We start from the raw sequence: 21,137 nt of genomic DNA, 5'->3' as shown, positions 1-21,137 counted from the left end.
ACTTTCTAGACAAATTAATCTGGCTACACTGCATGTTGTTAAAAGCTTATTTGGGTTGTTAAAATTACACACTATGGTTAGGGTAAGTCTACTTTTACTTTAGGACTAGTTTAGTCCTACCTCCAAAGTGTGGCCCGTGGGTTTCTACCGAATGCTGTTGGTGTTCATTGTGAGTAGTGTTCTTGAAGTTTCTCCTGTGAGTAGTTAGTGGTTTCCCAGCCCTCTGTGAGCAACAGTTCTTTGCCTGGCTTGGTGGGGTTCTACCCTATACATGGGCAAAGGGATTCCTATGCAGATTGTTGGAGTTGTTTTGCTGTGTAGCCCCCTCCTGTCTGATACTCTGCCCACAAATTCCAGCTGCCTCAATCCTCCCCAGTTTAATCCCTTGATCTCTTCAACTTGAGACCACTGTGCTGTATTTGGACTTGTTCCCTTCTTATACTTTGTTCTGGAATGTGCCTTCAGGCAGAAAACTAGGGTTATGATAGGACTCAAATCTTGTATGTTCCTCTTTTCTCAAGTTTTACAGGCCTGCACTGCCTGTTGTCCAGTATCTAAAACCAGTTGTTTTATATATCCAGTTTTCTAGTTGTCTGCAGCAAGAGGGCAAGTTCAGTCCCACTTACTCCTCCATGGCATAAGTGGAAGTCTGGTGTCTGGTGTTAATTTTGATGTTAATACATTGAAATTGAGTATGAGATGACTCCCAAGGTTAGTCAGCAAGTGTTAGGAAGCTACTAGTATTCTGGGTGGATATAAAAGAAAATCTACTCTCTATAAGGATGACACAAACAGAACTATGTATATCAGACAATATATATCAAGTTTCCATGGGCAGGTGGGAGCGTGGCTATAATGTATAATCTTCAAGCTGGATTGAAATGGACTAAGTGCTATTATCAAGTATACCCAGTACTGTATTTCCAATGTATATAGCTTAGCTCTAAGAGTGGATGGAGTACTTCCCTGGTGGTGCAGTGGTTAAGAATGCCTGCCAATACAGGGGACATGGGTTCGACCCCTGGTCTGGGAAGATCCTACATGCCCTGGAGCAACTAAGTCTGTGCGCCACAACTACTAAGTCCGCGTGCCTAGAGCCCGTGCTCTGCAACAAGAGAAGCCACCGCAGTGAGAAGCCCGTGCACCACAACGAGGAGTAGCCCCCGCTCACCGCAACTAGAGAAAGCCCGCGTGCAGCAATGAAGACCCAACGCAGCCAAAATTAAATACATATAAATAAATAAATTTATGAAAAAAGATCAAATGGGAGATTATAGCAAGAACAATTATTTTTAAAAATGGATGGAAAGTTTTACTAAATTTTACAAATAACCATATTTCTATAAACTCTTGATTAGTTTTAAATTAATTCTTATTTTTATATCTTAGCCTTTTTATTTTCTCTATTGATAGTCATTTTAATCATGAATTTGCCTGTCTGCCCAAGGCAAGTGTTTTTATTTCTAAGCACATCAAATCATTTATTTCCAAATCCATACTCCCAAGCATTACTTGTCTGTCATTTATGACATCAATGACACATCGGCAACGTAATATTTTTTATGCCCAGCTATCTGTTTAATAATTGTTAAATCTTTCACTCCTTTCCCTGTCAGTCTTAACTGATGCAATTATCTCTGCACCAGAACATTTAATTCTGTTTAGTATCTTCAATATCTTTATGCATATCAGGTATCTATTCTCTAAAACTGACATTGAGAGTATAAAAAATAGACTAAGTGAATTTGAAGCAAAGGCTGGATATTAATATTATTGGGTGGTTGCATAGACACAGTTTTTGACATGCTAAATGTGTTTTTTAGCTTCACTGTTAATGATGAAGAACTTTAAAAAGACAATGTTAGAAACAGATTTCTAATTTTTCACACCTCCTTAGCACCAGGTTGTAAGCTCTGTTGAAAATTTGATCAGGCTGATCTAGTTTCATTGCTAAACTACTTACAATCCCATGAGCAGTCTCTCGGTGGCTGCCAAATGCTCCTTGCTACTTGTTAGCTAGCTGTGATCCAGCTAACTCTTGGCATTTTATCACTTAGGAGACACATATGGGTACTGATACGTGTCATTAGTCAACAGTGGAATTATACAATGGATCAGGAATAAGAAAGTTCTTTTTTCTAAATCCAACATGACTTTTTTTAAACTTTATATTTATATTGGAGTATAGGATTTTGGATGTAGCATTTTGCAGCACATACTACTCACCAGTGCTAAATGTAACAGCTAGACCATTCTTTATAAAATAGCCCTCTTCTAGCCCTCTACAATCTTTTTATTGTTTATTTCCTAACCTTGATTTATTTCCTTTAAGGATCTAGGCGAGAGAGAGGTTATTGTCTTTTGAGGATTTGTTTTATTAAAAATAACAAAACATATCTACCACCCACAACTAAATGGATTAATTTATTTCTTTAAAAAATTACCCTTTGTATATAGAGATAGGAATCAGTGTGAAGGAATTGTTTTAGTAACATTCATGCTGTTAAATGATAGTATTTTATTGAGAGGCTGAAGCTTAAGGATACTACGAGGAGGTCAATGCTAAAGTAGGTACCTAAGGAGATTCCTTACGCTTCCCCTTTGAATGCCTTGACTAGAGGAAACCAAAGGATTCTGTAAGTGCCTTATGCCTGGCTTAAGAGAGTCATTCCTTCATTAAAAAATATTTATTGGGTACTCGCTAGTTTAGGTGCTGGAGATACAGAGATAAGACAAAATGTGTTATAGTAGTTTAATTTCAAGAGAAATTAGGACCAGCTGTTTTTTGAAGTTAATTCTCCTACTGTGTCTTCCCTCTACCTTTGCACATATAGTGAATCAACCAAAAGTATTTTAAAACTACAGGTGGGGATTTGTTAATTTGAAGGCTTTATGTTTGAATCTTTTTTTTTTTTCCTTTTTCCTTGCTAAATGTAAGAAGATGGTGAAATCGGTTTTCATCACTGAAATTTGGGATGGATGTATGTTTTCTCATATTAAATGGCTACTTTCTCTTGCTTTTCAGTTTCAACACTGTATCTTTTTGGAATATTAAAAGAATGGCATGCCAAAGACAGGTTATTTAATAGGTAAATGTGTGAAAAGTAGATATAGGATATCATGGCCAGGCTGACAGACATAGCTGTTTATTGGTAGTTGGACTTTTCATTGTATGAGTACTTACCTAATGATGTTTATACATAGTTCATAACTCTGCCTCATAGGAATATATTGTGAGGCATGATTAAATGTTATCCACAAGTGGCACACATTCCTGAAAAGTTTTATGAACATTAAATTGTGTTATTATAACTAGCATGTGTAATATAAAGAAAACTTTTGATGAATCCTGTTCACAAGATTTAAAAAATTCTTTCTATGATTTAAACAGTCATATCCATTTTAACTGTTCTATAAATTCAGATTAAACACATTAGGTCATTTTTATTGACTGACTTTTGTGAAATAATGATTTGTTTTATATAGATGTATTATACACACATGTATAGATATTGACATATGTACATATATGTGTATGTAGAGAGAGAGAGTTAGGAATTAGCTCTGAACTATAGGTAGTATTCACCTTTTATTTATGTGTAGCTTGGAGAACTTTTTTGCAAATTAACAATACTGTCTTTAAAACCTTTTTCATATGTTATCCATAGTTCCTTATTTTCTACCATTTCCTTCAGAGCAAGAGATTTAATCTCAAATTAGATAGCTAGATTATAGAGTGAAGTAAATTCTTTACCCCTTTTCCAGACTGTGAAGTCCTTATTTACAAGTGTAGTTGAGAATTTGCTGCAATTAGACTCCAAATGACATTATGTGTTGTAGATGTGCTATTAAATACTTAACTGTCTTAGTACTGTTAGATGATACCTCTTGACAAGCATGTAACAGATGTTGTTCACATGAATGGTAAAAATTTGTTTCTTTGTTAGATTTTGTAATTTTCACAAGGTAAATTTGAAATAATTTTATTTGGTGGTACAGTTATGACATTTTCTCACATTTTAAAGTTCAAGAATTAAGCAGAGGGAAGTCTCTCAGGTGCTTGTTGAATGAATCTAAATTCTGAGTTATATTTTCAAACCTGAAATTAATGCAAAATATTTTACTATAAATCCAGCCATTTTTCTTTTTATTTTGATTGTTCTACATGTTCTTTGGTTAAAAATTTTTGTGCATTAAGCTTTTCTACATTTAAGATGATTTCTTTAGGCTAGACTCCCAGTAATGGAATTATTGGGTCAAAGTGTGTGAACTTTTCTTAGCAAGCTTTTGACGTATACTTATTGCCAAATTGGTTTTGAAAAGAGCTATACTAGTTTATTGCCATAAGCAGTATTTGAATATACATTTTCTTACATATTATGTATTTAAGTGAGAATTTAAATCCCGTTGTTGCTTTAATGTATATTTGTTTGATTCCCAATAACGTTTAATGTTTTCCACATTTTAAAATTATCTGTGATGTTTGTTATTGCTTCTCCCCATCTATCTATAAGGTTTAGTTAGCATTTTTACTTTCATATTAGTTATTTCTATCTTTAAAGTTTAATCAAAAGTATCTGAATGTGTCCCCCCTTCCCTGTTCTCCCCCACCCCCAAAAAACCTAACCAAAATTAAGTCAGACAACAAACTGGGAAAAAGTGTTTAATATTTTTATCTAGCCAGATGTCTTAGATTTTTGTATAGTATGAGTGGCACAAAATTTAATCTTTTACTGGAGACACAAAGCTACCATTATGATTGTTAATTAGAGGACAGTGCTTTAACAAGAGTTGTCCTCAGGCCTTCTGAAGGAGGCGTGGGGATGTTAGCTCTTACTCTGATTAGACCATACTGGTTTTATGCTTTATTTAGTTTTTCTGCTACATCCATACTAGTTGGACTTCATCTGTTGCTTCTTACTATTATTAATATTTCTGCCAGTAGCTATAACTCATATTTCCTTCTACTCTTTTTCTCAATGCAGTATGTATAGTTCTGTGTATATATGCTCACACTTTTAACAATGAACTATGAACATTTCTTCATTAAACATCTTCAAAAATATATTTTCCCATCACCTGCATGTAAACTATTCCTCTTTTATCAGATATTTAGGTTGCCAGTTTTTCACTGCTATAATTTTGCCACGAGCTTCATTATAAATTGTTTGGATTTCTGATTAATTCTTTAAAATAGTATTTTAGAATAGAAATTACTGGGTCAAACGTCATAAAGTTTTATTATTTTTTCCTATTCACTTGTTTATTTCTTTTAAAATAGGTAATAGAAGAAGTACGGGGAAATAATCAAACAGAAGAAAGTTTATGCAGTAAAAAAGTCTGCCTCTTAAAAAAAAAGAAAAGAAAAAGTCTGCCTCTTATCCTAGGCTCCCACTCCCTAGGAAAAAAACCCCTTCAATAAAAGATACTGTTTGGATACATATGTTTCCACTAGAGGGGGAAGCCTGGGGAGTGATGCTTGTTGCTGCTGTGCCTGTATGTATATGAATTACCTCTGGAAGAATATATGTGTCATGTACATGGGAGCGTACTGTAGAAGCTATTCTACACTTGTGTTTTTTACTCATTCACTTACCTTTTCACCTCACCATGTTATTTTCTTGAAAAGCTGTACCATTTACACGTCCATATATTATCCTTTAGGCACTGAATACTTTAATGTTTTTAGAGTCTTTGGTACATTTTTTGGTGAAATTTAAAAATATTGTTTATGGCTGGGAGGTTGAATATTTTTCCTTAGGATTATTTACTGGCCATAGGTAGCCATTCTTCTTATTTGACCTTTAATGTCCATCCTTGCTCATTATTTAAAAATTAAGGTCTTATTCTGGCAGGACATATTATATGAGCTGTTTGTATATTAAGCATATTAGCCTTTTGTTGTCCTATTGATCGTATATCCTATTTTCTCAGTTCATTATTGCTTTTTAATTTTATTTGGGGTTTTTTGGTGGGGGGTAGTCAGGTTTAACATCTTTCTGTGTTCTTTTCATTTTTATATATCTTTAATTCCCTTCTAATTATATATTTTATAATTAACAAAAAAAAATCCACTTTTGTTAGAATCATGTGCAAAATAAAGTGAGTGGGATTTCCCCCTTTCCTTTTGTAAATAGGTTAAAAAGTTAAACTGTAGACTGGTCAACATCCAAATTTATTAGAGATTTTGAATCCATGAAGTCTAGTTGAAATATCGATAGATTTGACCCTATCAGAATTAGAGATTGATAGAATTTGAATTGTGAAGTTTTATCAGTGGTGGTTGACTTTTCCGTTCTGCCTTCGATGGCACCCATGAGTGTATATGTGTGTAACTGAGGGACAGTGAGTTGAGCGTGCATCACATGTGTAGGTGATATGCAATTACTGTGTTGAGGGCAGTGGCAGGTGGGCTCAGGCTTTGGCTATTCTCAGTTCTCTTCCCATTTTAACCTCTACCTTTGCTCTTACTTTTAAAGCTTAAGAGCCTGCAGTAACCAGGGAGTACAGAAGGTCTTGAGCTGTTTCAGATACATTTTGCATTCTGGCTTTGCATTCCTCTCTAGAATTCCTGGTCATGATTTTGTTAACTCATTCGTTGGTATCTATTTGAAATTTAGAATGAAATGAAGATAATTTAAAGGCATATATGATCCATGAATCACTGATATGCTTTTTCATTAATCAATGTTTAAAAAAAAAGTCTGTGTCTACTTTCTGCAAACAAACTCTTACTGCATGATTATTAATTTTTTTCTGTGAAATTGGATCACATTATAAGCCACTAGATTAAATAGGCACTCTGTACTTTATCAAAAGTAGTTAAATCTCTTAAAGATCCTAAAAAGGAAAATGAAAATGTTAATATGAGAGTGTACACATTTTAAATATTTGTATATTCAATATTTATTTTTAAATTTTCACTGTCCAGTAGAAATTGAATCCGAATAAAATGTTTGATGATCTCCTGTCACTAGGTAAGGGACCATGCTATGATTCATCTGCACGGATGGACAAGTGTCAGTCCTCACTCCCCTGGAATCATTTGTATTCATACACAGATAATTTATTGCGGGGTTCTTCCCCCAGAACCTTCTGGAGGTTCTTATTTCTGGTGGCCCTAATGCCTCTATTGTAGGCACCTAATGGGAAATACACAGTATCTGTATCTGAAGGTTGAACAAATACTCCTATTGTGGCTCCTACTGGTTCTTCAGGAGCAGGAGGGAGGTTAGAAAGGAATGGCAAATGTGAGAGAGGCTGTGGTGTTGGAATCCAGTATGTGACTTGGTAATATAATGTGTAACAGAATTAGCTGAAACTGTTGCAGTCATTGTTACTATTTACTGTGCTCTCTGATCCTTTCAAGGATACTACAAGGAAAGTATCCTGCCCATTTTACAAATGAGGAAACAGACTCAGAAATTATGTTTCATTGAAAGTGAGCACAGGTACTGTAAATAGAGGGAGAAGGTGAATTTAACTCTGGACATGGTCAAGTTAAGAGAGAGCTATCTTGCTAGAAATTTCAAACAGTAATTTGGAGAAGCAGGTTTGGAGCTTGGTAGAGAGGATAGGGCTAAAGACATAGGTTTGGAAAATCCTATGCACAGAGGTAGTAGTTAAAATGTTGGAGATTTGCTAGTGATGTATTCTGGAGTCATCAAGGCAGTAGAGTTGATTAACTGTTCACCGATATGATGCTCCCTGCCACTCTCTCTGGAGTAGGTCCTGACTGCCTGGGAAGCGTTCATTTTGTTCAAGGGAGTTACAGAACATGGATATATGAGGCGGTGTTATAGATAGATTTTCTCAGCCCTGTCCCATTTTATCATCCTGTTGATAATAATACGATGTCCTGCTACAGCTCAGATTCTAAGGGTAGGAGGACAAGCACACCCCTAGGAAGATGCTTCAAAATCTTTAGTTCTGCGGTTTGAAACCCCTTCCCCCCATTGATTTTGTGCCTCCGCCAATATGTCTTTGAGAATCACTGTCCTGAACCCATTGAGAGAGAGGAGATTGTTGCTTTAAATTCTACTTGTAAAGAGATATACTTTTTGCTGCCTAATTAATTGGGGGAAAACATAGAAGAAATATATTATCTCCTTTAATATTACAAAGAAGAGATTACAAGGAAGTGGCTTGCTTAACTTTAAGGAATGGTGTTTATTGCAAGGACACAGCAACAGTTGTGCTCTGGCCTTGACTGTTCTGGGGTCTGTTCTGTTATTGCACCCCCCACCCCCCACCCCCAGACCCACCATGGTGCCTCTGCTTCACTCAGTGCCTCTCACTTCCAACTTCTCCAGGCTTGGTGGAACATCCTTACTGCTGAGCCTTTGACTTAGGCCTGGCTTTCTTGTCCAGACTGCACCACTGGTTTGGCTCTAGGTCCAAGATTTTACAACCCACAAGGAATAACCCGAGGCTCTAGGGCCATACGCAGTAGGGCCACACTGCCACTGGCAGGCAATTTTGAGGCTTCAGTCTCTCCAGGAGAAATTCACAAATTTTTTTTTTTTTTCAAGGTGAAATCTGCCATCATGGTCGGGAATCATGTGATGGGTTTGGAAGTAGTTAGTGAGAGACAAGAGTATGTGGGATATGTGTGTTTGAAGAATGTGTGATAAGAATCACCAGTTGGGCTTGTTTGTTTGAAACTACAGGAACATTTCAATTCCAATATCCCATATGACATACTTTGGGGTATGAACCTTCCTCAGGGAGCATCACACAGGGATGTGACATACTACATGTGTTAGAGTAGAGAAAGAGTTGAGAAGCACTGATCCAGGAAGTGGCATTCAACTTGAAGAGAATGGGAGATGTTTCTAAATTATATTCGTCTACTCACCGTCAACAACATATTTTCATCTATGAGTAACTTTAACAGATGTCTGCTCATGGTGCTTAGTAACTACAGAATAATTCTCATCTTAAGAGTTTGGCAGTTTGGGAATGGAGAAAGAATTAAATGGACAGAGCAAGTGATTATATACAGGCTTTCCCTTTTCATGACAAATACATGTTATGTTTTCGGGAAAATATTCAGTTTTGCAAATGCCATCAGTCTTTAATAATCATAAATTCACTTGGCAAGAGAAATGGAGTAGCTCTACAGAACTGTGGTTATTGTTACATTGTTTTGTTTACTGTAAACCTGGCTCAATATTGGTAAATACAGTGTAGCAGAAACTGAACTGTTGTGAGCTATCCGGGCATCAGTCCAAGATATTATTAAAAATACTGCCTCAGACTAATTTGGGTTTATGAATAATATTTTGTTAACAGCTTAACTAAAATTGAGCCACATGGTGTAGCTTAAAATTCTGAATCCACAAGGTAATGAGAGTAGTATAAATGTATAGTGCATACTTAATATTCTGTATCTGAGTGATAAATTTATATTTACTTCTGTGTTAACCTTTAAACTATAAGCACCCAAATGCTTAATATAATCTGGTATCTTTAAAGTTTACTTAATGCTGTGATTTGCTGTTCATTTGAATTTCTTTTAAACTAAAATATTATTGGTTTAACAATCTAAACTAAAGAATAAGGAGAGAGTGCCTGAACAAATATATTAAAATTGGACATTCAACACCCATTTTGGCATACGGATATGTAAACAGCTGGAGTTTATGTTAACATTCACCAGAAAGTTGGAAGGATATAGTGTTGTTGTAAAGGTCCAATAACTTAATTCATTTGTTTTACTAATAATTAGACCTTCAAGTAGGTTATGGGAATTATTAATGTTTGGTTCTAAGTTACTAATTCATATTAGGTATAACAAAGGGAATTGAGGGCTTGATAAGTTAGATGATCCAAGACAAAAATCCATATTTAGGTGTTTCTTGCCAAGAGAAGATATTATGTGTCTTACTCTTTTGCGTCCTATTTTAATTAAAGTTCTTTCTGAACATATGTGTATAAACTCCCATTGAAAAGATGTTGGAAGAGTTGATTTTCTGTCACTGCTATTGTGAAAAATATTTCTCTAATGAAAAGGTGTGTGCATTATTTAAAGAATGAATTTTAAATATACCTCTTCTCAATAAATATTTTATTCATTTTACAGGTTAGCACTCTACGTATATGAATATCTGCTCCATGTAGGAGCTCAGAAATCGGCCCAGACATTTTTATCAGAGGTATGTTTTGGATATTTTCTGCATTGTATTTTGATATCCTATGTAAGTGAATGAAAAATACACTGTAACAATTATATGAAAAAAATATCATTATGTATTATATAATGAATGCTCAGTTATCAGAATGCATAATATACTCTTTGTAGATTGTTTGTAAGCATTTTTAGTATCCCAAAATTCCATGTCCATGCAAATAACCTTCTACTCAACTATATAGCCATTTTTTCCCTGTAGAAATAGAACCATTAAACACCATCATATCTCTAGTTTTAGCAATATCTTATTTTGGCATTATTCACAATTTTGGAAAATATGGTTTTTGTTTTTATTTTATGTGGATAATAGTGGATTGACGGCTGAAACTTCCGTTAGAAAACATTTTGATAATCTTGCTTCAAGTTCTTGTTTCTCTTTCTATTTTTCTCCGTCACAATATTTTAAACTTTGAGCTCTCATGCAATGTTACTTTTTCCTTCTCTAATTTATATAATGATGAGGATGAGGAGGATTTTATTGAGTTATATATATGCCAGGCATATTATCTATAATTATAATAAATATTATATTATCTATAGTTCTTATAAGAAATTTGCAAGGCATATGGTATTATTCCTGATTTACTGATAAGAACTACAGGGCTCAGGGAGTTTATATTACTAGCTTATGGTCACATAGCTTAGTAAGTTATGGAACTAGAATTCAAACCTTAGGTTAATTCCAAAGCCCCTGGTTTCCCCTCTATATCTGTGCTGTCCAGTATGATAGCCGCTGGCCAGATATGACTTTTTGAGCACTTGAAATATGACTAATGCAGTTGAGAAGTGCTGTAAGTATGAAGGTACACACTGGATTTTGAACACTTGGCGTGAACAAAAGAATATAAAGTATCAATAATTTAAAATTTTTGATCACATTGAAATGATAATATTTTGGATATATTAGACAAAATAAAATTACTAACATTATTTTTCTTTTTTAATGTAATTACTAGAAAATTTTAAATTACATCTGTGGCTCTCATATGTGGCATATGGTTATGTTTCTGTGGGACAGTGCTGATCAAAATTACATTGTCTTTAGTGATCTCACTAGTTTGCCCCTTCCAGATCAGGGATATGACGGGCAACCCCTTGACCAAAGTGCCCTGCCTGAGGTACAGCCTTCTTGAGATTCACTATCCTCCAACAAGCACACAAGTAAACAAACACATGTAGCCCCCCAATCTTTCATCTAATTAATTAATATATGTGAACTGTTAGGGCCTGTTTGCAAGTAAGAAAATTGAGAGGTATGCTCAGAACTTAAGAAGTCAGTTGTTTTACTACAGAAGTAATGTATGCAATGTAATAAAAATGTGATTTCAAAGTTTATTTAAATCAAAACAGAAGTTTAACGTATCCATATCTCATTAAATAATTAATTAGAAGACTTTGGTCTATAACCTTTCTGAGTCACATTCACTGTTTGATATTATAAAGTGACTGAGATTGCAAAGAGGATGCTTTTAATAATTATATTCTTAATCACTGCCAACTTATATTTAAAAGAAACTAAATCTGCTTATGGAGATTTTCAAGTTTTATTTTAATGCATTTGAAAACTTGATAAAAGAATTTACTGGTCACTTTCCTTAAATCAAGGACCATTTTGGATTGGCTTAATTTTCTGAGTCCTCAGGGGTTCCCAAGAATATTTTTTCTGAGCAACACTAATAATCACTTCATCAAAAAAGAAAAAAGTTGCTAACTTATTTAAGGAAGTTCAGGTACTAGGGCTCAAATAAGTTATGTGGATTGAACAGATAACTAGATACTGTACTGATATGCTTCTGACTCAATGGACAATGGATATACAGCTTTTCTAGAGCTACTTGGTAAAAATAAAATTATAATTCCAGAAGAGATTTACACGTTTTTAAACAAGTATTTACCATGACTTTATTTTCTCCGGCTGCATTTGGAATACAAAACTGAGGATATCTCTGAATTATTAAGCTGGTTCAATTTCACAAGAGGAATCAGTTAAGCTGAAATTAAACTATTGTCACCAGGAAGACACAATATTACTGGACTTTGGAGATGGGTGTATGTGATTCCCAGAATAGTTACATGGAAATCGTTGAACATAAAGCAATCGTATATATTTTTGTGGGTACATACTTATGAATGTGAAGTATAGTGAAGGTCTGAAAGAATATACATTCCAGACTAGTTGTTGGTGGGAGTGGGGATGTTAAAGGAATCAGAGGGGAATTTTATCCTTACTTGTAGGATTTTTTAAAACAAGAAATATATATGTATATATATTTGTATAGTTATTTAAAAATAAAAATAATAGAAGATAAAATACGAAATTACCTTGATTTTAAAATGGAAGTCTGGAGGTAGATTTGTAATAGGCCATTGCTGAGTATACCCTAGAGTTCTAGATACAGTCGTCCCTCCGTATCCACTGGGTATTGGTTCTAGGACCTCCCCACCCCTACCCCACTGCTGTGGATGCCAGAATCCACAGAGATCAGGTCCCTTATATAAAATAGCAGTGTTTGCACATTGCCTACACTTATCTTCCCATGTATTTTAAATCGTCTCTAGGTTACTTCTAATACTTAACAGTGCAAATGCTGTGTAATAGATGTAAGTACAATGTAAATGATAAGTAAACAGTTGCCCATAGGAAGCAATTTCAAGTTTGGCTTTTTGCAACTTCCTGGAATTTTTTTTCCAAGTATTTTCTCTCCGTGGTTGGTTGAATCTGTGGATGTGGAACCTACAGATAGAAAGGGTTGACTGTAATTTCAATTGGTTAAATTTCAATAGCTTGCTATATTGTCCTCCCTCATATTTTAAGTTTCCATAATACCAGCTGCTCGTGTTTGCCTATACATACCAGAAGCCTCCTCTCATCTGGGCATTATTCGGTGCTGTTCACTGCCTAAAACCTCCTCCCCTTCTCTCCTTGACTAGCTTAGAAGTAGCTTTTTCTAGGAAAGCTTTCTCAGGGCTCCACCTCTCTGTGCTGATAGTGCATTCTTACCTGAAAGCCTTTGCATATTCTGCCAAGAAGCTTGGACTTAACTTCTCGGCAAAAGAGAACTTTTATTCTTTTAAGTAAAAGAATAGCATCTTTAGATTTGTACTGCAGTGTCTATGTGAATGGCAGTACCCATCCTCTTTAACTATGGACAACAAAGAAAGGAGAATGTAATCTTTTAGAGCTCTGTACCCTATTTAGCATTGCTTTCTCTCTTCCTTTCACTTGGATCATCTGGAAAATTTAAGACTGCTCATTGTAGAATGACTTCTTAAGTCATTTGAGTAGTGAAGGACCATCTTATCTAAATTCTTACTCTATACCCAGATTTTTACCTGATTCAGAACTGTTATACAAGGAACTTAAAAATCAGGGGGACCTATTTATTTGGTTTGGGTATTTGTGATAAAAAGGAAATGACTAAAGTGGCACCAATTACTCAAGTATTCGATGTTCTCACCCTGGTTCAAGGCAAAGTAGAATGCTTCTTCCAATTTCGGCATTCTCCCTCAGGGTGAATGAGGATATGAATGACTATGATGTTAATGAGCCCTTGTGAGCCAGGATTTACTGTGCTGGGCCACCTCTTTCATTTATACGGGTTTGCTTTCTGGATGAAGTTGTGAGAAGGTCAAGTTGGAACTCCAGGCATCATCTGAACAAGTAAGATGTGTATCTCAGCAGCCTAATCTCTCAGTTGGGCTTAGCCTTTCTTATAGTGCCCTTGGCCTAGCCTGTCAGAAATTGGACTGCTTCTGATAGCTTTTGTTATCAGTCTGAATAGTAGGGCACTATTAGCCCAACTATTTTTTTTTTCTTAGTTAAAAGAGATAACATTGGGATAATAGTAGAAATTAAAACGTTTCTCTAGCCAGGCTGTGTTAAATCTCATTGTTATCTCTGATTCATCATAGATCCTAAACCACTACCTGAATCCTAAATGTAGTTTGTATGACTTTTCATTTTCTTACCACCAAGAGGACAAAATGGAATATTCTTTAGAAATATTCTCAATACAGAGCCCCTCCTCTGCTTTATATTTCTTTATCCTTCAGTATTCAATAATTATAAACAGAATGCTAAGAAATCTTCTTTACAATGCTATATCAATTTTTGTTATTTTGGGTTCTTTAAAAATGATTCTTTTCCTGCGTTATATTATTTCATTATGCAAAGGTAATTCCTGCTTGTTCCGGAAATTTTGTATGGTATTCATGCCTCAGAATGAGGCTTGGTGTCTGTAGCAAATAAAATTAAGAATTAGAGTGTTGTTGCAGAGATATAGGTTTTTTTTCTCTTCTTAAAAATTTTACATTGTTTATACTGTATTACTAGCCCTTATTTGCCATAAATTAGCCAATAAGTTAGCCAGAAATAGAAGCTTAAAAATATCTAATGGATTGTTTCTTCAGATTTTATTAGGAATGCTAAATTATTGAACTCCATAGACTCCAAAATTCTGTTCTGTTTATTTTTCCACCTATATGAAGAGAGAAAATAGTAATAATAATTTCCTTACCTTACCTGTTTCTTGAACTTTAATTTGGAGGCAACATAGTGTAGTGGGTAAGAGCAATCACTTTAGGGCCACACTGCTGGATTTGAATTGTGTTCTACATTATATTTACTTATTCAGTTTTCTTAATTATCAAAAGAAGATAATCATAATAATACTTTAAAGTGGTGCTGAGGTTTAAATGAGTTAGTACATGTAAAGTGATTTGAAGGGCCTGGCATGTGGTAAGTGCTGAAAGGTGTTATTTTAATACTTGACTGATTCTTCTCTTTTTTTTTTATTTGCTGTGGGATCTTAGTTCCCTGACCAGGGATTGGACCTGGGCCCTGGCAGTGAAAGTCCTGAGTCCTAACCACTGGACTGCCAAGGAATTCCCCTCTTTTCTATCTTGTGTAGTTTACTTCTTTAGAGTACAAGTATAAATACATATCCTACGTGCACGTGTGTGCTCCAAGTATCTGTCACCTGGATGGCCCACAATCCTCCTACCTCCTGGGGTTACCTTTTCTAGCAAAATAGCTCCAGTTCTAATCCCTAATATAATAGGTTGTCTCAAGTCCTCTCCAACATCTCTGGAGCTTACTAGGGGGAGGGAGGACAGTATGGTTCTCTTGCTGTGATTTCTTGCTCTCACTAAGTATTACAGCCCTGCTGCTTCTCCTCCTTGTGGCTGATACCTTTTCTTTGCCTTAACTTTCCTGTTTCCTTCATATGCATCAAGGAGTTTTCCCAATAAAGAGTATTCCTTTTTAAGAGGACTTCTACCTTCCTTCTAAAGCAAAGCAGGACTATTCAATAAAACTTTCCATGATTTTGGAAATGATCTCTAATCTCTGCTGTATAGTAAGTTCTCCACTAGTCACATGTGACTACTGAGCCCTTGAAAAGTGGCTAGAGCAATTGAGGAATATTCAATTAGTTTTAAATGTAAAGAGCCACATGTGGTTAATGAGTACCACGTTGAACAGCACAGTTTTGGATTATATCTGCTTCAAAGTACAGTCAGATTTTTCTTCCTGTTATACATCTGTCAGCTTTAATTTTTTAAATTAGAATGTAAAAATTTTTACTTTTTTTTACATTTAGTTTAGTTGTATGGATGCACCAATACTTCTATACATGGAAGGTTTTAGAAAATTAGTAGGAACGGTGGATTATATCTAAATTAGAAGTCTCAGGATTTTGTCTGGCAACAAATGTGTACATAGGTATGCATTCTTTTCTTAACAGAGGAACTAGCTTTATCCATTCAGGGTATTAATTTTTTTAATATTGGTTTTCAAAAAGTATGAAAGGATTTAGGAATACTCTGTAAAGTTTGTATCCCATGAGCTTCACATGAACTGCTGTGCTGTTGGAGATGCTCTTGACCGTCTAAAGTGGTCCTACATTGACGAGGCTGGAACCCCCCAGAAAAGGTGCTGTCGACATCCAGAATTGCCCCACCTCGGCTTTGTTGCTCCTGCTGCAACCAGCGACTACACTTTTGGAGCCAGGGGCAGGAAACTTCTCTTCTTCCTCCTGCCTTTTGATCTCCTACTAGTGTCCCCTGATAGCAGAACTTAACAGGAAACTGGCTGGCAAGGAGCCTAGGAAATGTAATTTTCAGAATCCAAGCACCAAGTGTAGAATGGAGTATAGGAAGGGTGGGTTTCGGGCTGAGAGATAATAGGTAACTGACCAGTATACCTTGCTGGAAGCAAATGATGATGAGATGATAAGTAAATGTGTGTGTGTGTGTGTGTGTGTATGTTTGTATGTGTGTGTATCACAAATGTTTTTTTATTATACACTCTGTTCTGTGCTTTGATTTTTGTTTCACTTGTTTGACTTCAGTTGTTTTATATTGGTTCATTAAATTTATAATTCTCTATTTGTGGTTGTAGGGTATTTCATTCTATGAAATGTGCCGTAATATATTTCACCAGCCCCCTACTGATGGACATTTAGATTGTTTCCAGTCTTTTGCAATTACAAATGATGCTTCAATGAAAATTGTTTCATTTATAATTTTTTACATGTGACCACATTTATAGAATAAATTCCTAGAAGAAGAATTGCTATCAGATAGTGATAGTTTGTAATTTATAATTTTCAGTTATAAACCATATGGCATGTCTTACTCTTGCCAATACACCTTTCATTCATGATTCAATGTTTGGCTGTGCATTTACATAGAAATGCTGAAAACACTAGATCATATGATAGAGACACTGCATAATCACAGGCAAGGCCCTCAGATGCAGAGTATGGCAGTGGGAATTGGCCTTGGGATTTACAAGGTTACAGGAGAATATGGTCTTTAGCTGGACTAATGTCGGAAGGAAGGGAGGTGGATGATTAAACAGCAAAAAGCCTAAGGACTAGGGACTACACATTGGGCCTGGAATAATGCAAGAAGGAAAAATAGAATAAAGAGAGAGAGATTGTTTGCATAGATGCCGCTTAAACACCTAAACAAGCCTGAAGCCCATGAAACTCAGTACAACAGAAAATGCCTCTTCATAAATAGTAGAAGAATTGTTTCTAAAATGACTGTTGACATTTAGAAGTATTTTCTGGCTATTCCTCAACCCCATCCATCATTAATACACTTTTGCTAAAAAAATTAAACTACATATGTGGATGCGAATATGATTTTAAAATGAAAGTCTTCCTTTAGCTTTTTCCAGAGATAATAGTTGTAAGTTTGGTGTCATTTTTAATATGCATACACCCAAATGCACACGTACATATTCACACATTCTTTTTTAAACAGGAAAGGTTTTATACTATATGTATTTGTTCTCCAACCTTGTGTTATCTCCAGCTTGAAAAACCAATATAGCATGGCTCTTTTTCCATGTAGATATATCTTATTCATTTAAATGATTACACACTGTTCTGTAGTATTTAAGCATGAAAATTTATTTTACATTCACTATTGGTGAATGTTTTTCAGGTTGTTTCTAATTTTCGTTGTTTCTAAAAATGCTGCAGTAAATGTGCCAAAGTTTTCTATAGATCAGGTTCTGTTTTCTTGAGCATCATCTCATGCTTTCTCTAAACAAGTAATATCTAGAGTAGTAATTAGTTTGGAAGCAAAAAATGCCATTCACTATGGAAACATATTCCTATGTATAACCATCTCTTCTTTGCAAATACCTAAAACGGTAGTTGTTGTTCACTGAATAACTGTGAGTTTTGTGTTAACTTCAGTATGATGGACCAAAGTTTTAGCTGTTTCTGCCACAGACTTGCAATTTAAGTGAGAAAGATGAAGTTTACTTATGATATAGTAAAGAATGTTTGAGGATGAAAAAGATGATGTATGTGAAACATTTTGAATTTCTCTTAGGAATAATAAGATGTAATACTGTTTAAAATACAGATGCATTACCTTCAGACTTCCTCTTGTGAAAGACCATATCAAATATAAATCTTATAGTTATTTTCCTAGAGTACCTTATCTCCTGAAATAGCTGATGATTGGTTGTGGAAGTTGTGAAGGTACAGGAAGGAGACTGCTTAGTAGCTGATGTGGTGCAGTGGGACTCATTTAGACTGTGAGTCTAATCCAACCTCCAGCACAGTCTGGCACTGAGAGCTAGTCATGCTATTTTGACTCTTCATAAGTCATCTCACATTCTCCTTTTAATTATTTCACAGTTGTATTATGTAAAGTCAGGATGAACTGAGATGAAACATAAGGACACTGCTTTAAAAAACTTACTGTTTTTATGCTTAGGATGATTCCAGGGGTTAGGAATATTAGTGTGTCTGGGGCACATCTGTGAGGTCCATTATTATGCCCTTTCAAGAAGACTAGTGAAAAAATGGTAAGAGAAAGGATTGAGAGAAACATGAGACACAGGTTTCTGACTAAATTATAACTGTAGCAGGACATCAGAGTTTTAATTCTCATAAGATTCATTAAGTACCATTCCTTATTTTTTCATGAACCAAAAAGATAGAATATTGATCAACTGAAATTATCGGATAAAAGGTAGTATAGATTAAAAATTTTTTTTGAGTGTTACTGCTTAGGAGAATTCAAGCTAGGATCTGGCTTACATTTATATAACATGTTCTGGTTCATAGATCACATTTAGACTTTATAAATTCAAGTTCATTAATTGCTAGAGTTTCACGTTTTAGCTCTTTTTTTTTTTTTTTTTTTGTGGTACGCGGGCCTCTCACTGTTGTGGCCTCTCCCATTGCGGAGCACAGGCTCTGGACGCGCAGGCTCAGCGGCCATGGCTCACGGGCCCACCTGCTCCGCGGCATGTGGGATCTTCCCGGATCGGGGCACGAACCCGTGTCCCCTGCATCGGCAGGCGGACTCTCAACCACTGTGCCACCAGGGAAGCCCTCTTTTTAAAACTGGTTATCACATATATAATTTTCTAATCTTTAGAAATTTCATTTGTTTTTTGAGAGCAAATTACTTGTCTATGTCAAGGTTCCCAGTGGTTTATATTTTGTGTACATAAGAACTCTAAACATGTAATCAGTTTCAGTTATTTTAATTGCACTTAAGTTTTGCATCTCTTCCTTAGAGAGGTTTTGATTTTTTTTCTTTTTTTACATTTAGGGCCACTTCTTGAGTTTTCATTTTTAAATGTTTTTGGTTTTTATCCTTTTGGGATAACTTCTTCCATAGTAAGTGATAGAAAGGATTCCTTGAATTTTTTGAAATCTATAATTATAGTTGTTTACTTCCTAGTAGTGTTAAGGGCCTGTGGGCACATTTTATTGATTGGAGTATTGTTAAATATTTTTAATTATTTAAAAACTACAGGATATACTTATACATAAGGATTGTTTGTTTTCAAAGCTGGATCACCTTAGCTAAAATTATAACTTACATTTACCTTTTCTCTTTATCCTCCTTCACTGTTTTGTTTTCCTCCACAGCATTTGTCACCTTCTATTTCTAATGTAAATACAATTCCCTATTTTTGTTTGTTTGCTTGTTTATGATCTATCTTCCTTACTAAATTATTATCTCCCTGAATGCAAAGATTTTTATCCTTTCTGTTGACTGTGATCCAATGCTTAAAAAAGGCACTGTATAAGCACCCACACAGCTTTCCAGTTTTTAAATTTAATTTGTAAAGGCATTTAGTCAGAACTTGTAATTTTGAGAATATTGACCTTGTTTTAAATGTTTATTATAGTGAACTCCAACTCATCTGAAATATAAATAATTGGAAAGTTTTATGTCACCATCTTTTAAAAATTCTTATGAAAGTCATATGCCTTCTTACTCCCATCCCCTCAAATAAGGAACTTATTAAAAAATTCAATACTTAGAGTATAATTTAGAGTCTACATATTAAGCCCAGTCTCTTGCAAATTTCTGGGTTAGTGGTGATAACTGATTTTCATATTGGTGTTAATAATGGTGATTTTAATGTGCCTTAGGATCCTGAAATATCTTCTGAAATTATGGCACAATGGGAAGCAAATTCAGGAAAATAATGGTGGCATCTTCTCTCAAACTATCCAGTCAGCAAATCGCAATATAAAATGAGTATTTTTAAAACTTGAGTAAAGAATAACATGAAAATATTATATATTATCATAATATTTTAAATGGAAAAAATATTGCTTTATAATATGTGTGAGAAGTATTATTAGGAAAGTATTTAATATCTCTTTTATTCATTTTAGATAAGATGGGAAAAAAACATCACATTGGGGGAACCACCAGGATTCTTACATTCTTGGTGGTGGTAAGTATCTTTAATTCCATTTTCACTAGATTGATGATGCATTTCAGTAGGCCTGCACTGTACCTGTTTATGATTTCATGCCTCTCGCTTATACTTTATCATTTTCTACAATTATTTTCTGAAAGGTGGCACTTAGAAAAATAAAAAACAAATAAACTCAAAACCAGCATTAATGTTATTTAACTTAAAGATACTTCTAGTAAATCAAGCTGGAATTGTGACCAGTGTGTGGAATCTCCAGCTATAAGTATGATATTGTATTAGTCAGCTCTGGCTACCATAATAAAATACCATAGACTGGGTGGCTTAAACAACAGAAATTTATTTTCACACAGTTCTGGAGACTAGAAATCCAAGATCAAGCGGCTGAGCATGGTCTGTTTCTGGTGAGAACTCTCTTCCTGGCTTGTAGATGGCTGCCTTCTTACTGTGTCCTCACATGGCAGAGAGAGAGAGAGAGAGAGAGAGTTAGAGAGAGAGAGAGAGAGAGAGAGAAAGAGAGAGCGAGCACATAACAGAGAATGAGAGAGAAAGACCAAGCACGTGCTAGCTAACTAACTAGCTTTCTGGTGTCTCTTTTTATAAGGGCACTAATTGCCCATGAGGGCCCCACCCATGTGACCTCATCTAAACCCAAGGCTATTGAAGGTAGTGGTGGTGATGGTGGTAAATTTTTAGGAGAGAGAATAGTCCAAAAAAGTTTGAAATAATTCT

The 21,137-nt window shown here is 35.1% G+C and overlaps 1 protein-coding gene across 6 annotated transcripts in view; it reads left to right on the top strand.

The window, feature by feature from the left end:
- SSBP2 (single stranded DNA binding protein 2) overlaps positions 1–21,137 on the top strand; it is a 306,203-nt gene that overhangs the window by 64,102 nt on the left and 220,964 nt on the right. For all 6 annotated transcript variants that reach the window (XM_067731157.1, XM_067731154.1, XM_067731151.1 and 3 more), the window contains 2 exons: positions 10,085–10,157; positions 20,362–20,423. In XM_067731157.1, the coding sequence (XP_067587258.1) occupies positions 10,085–10,157; positions 20,362–20,423 (135 nt within the window). The remainder of the gene's footprint in view (positions 1–10,084; positions 10,158–20,361; positions 20,424–21,137) is intronic.

The sequence above is a fragment of the Pseudorca crassidens genome, chromosome 3, assembly GCF_039906515.1.
Source record: "Pseudorca crassidens isolate mPseCra1 chromosome 3, mPseCra1.hap1, whole genome shotgun sequence".
Classification (NCBI taxonomy): Eukaryota; Metazoa; Chordata; class Mammalia; order Artiodactyla; family Delphinidae; genus Pseudorca; species Pseudorca crassidens.
This window is presented reverse-complemented; position numbering and strand designations above follow the sequence as displayed.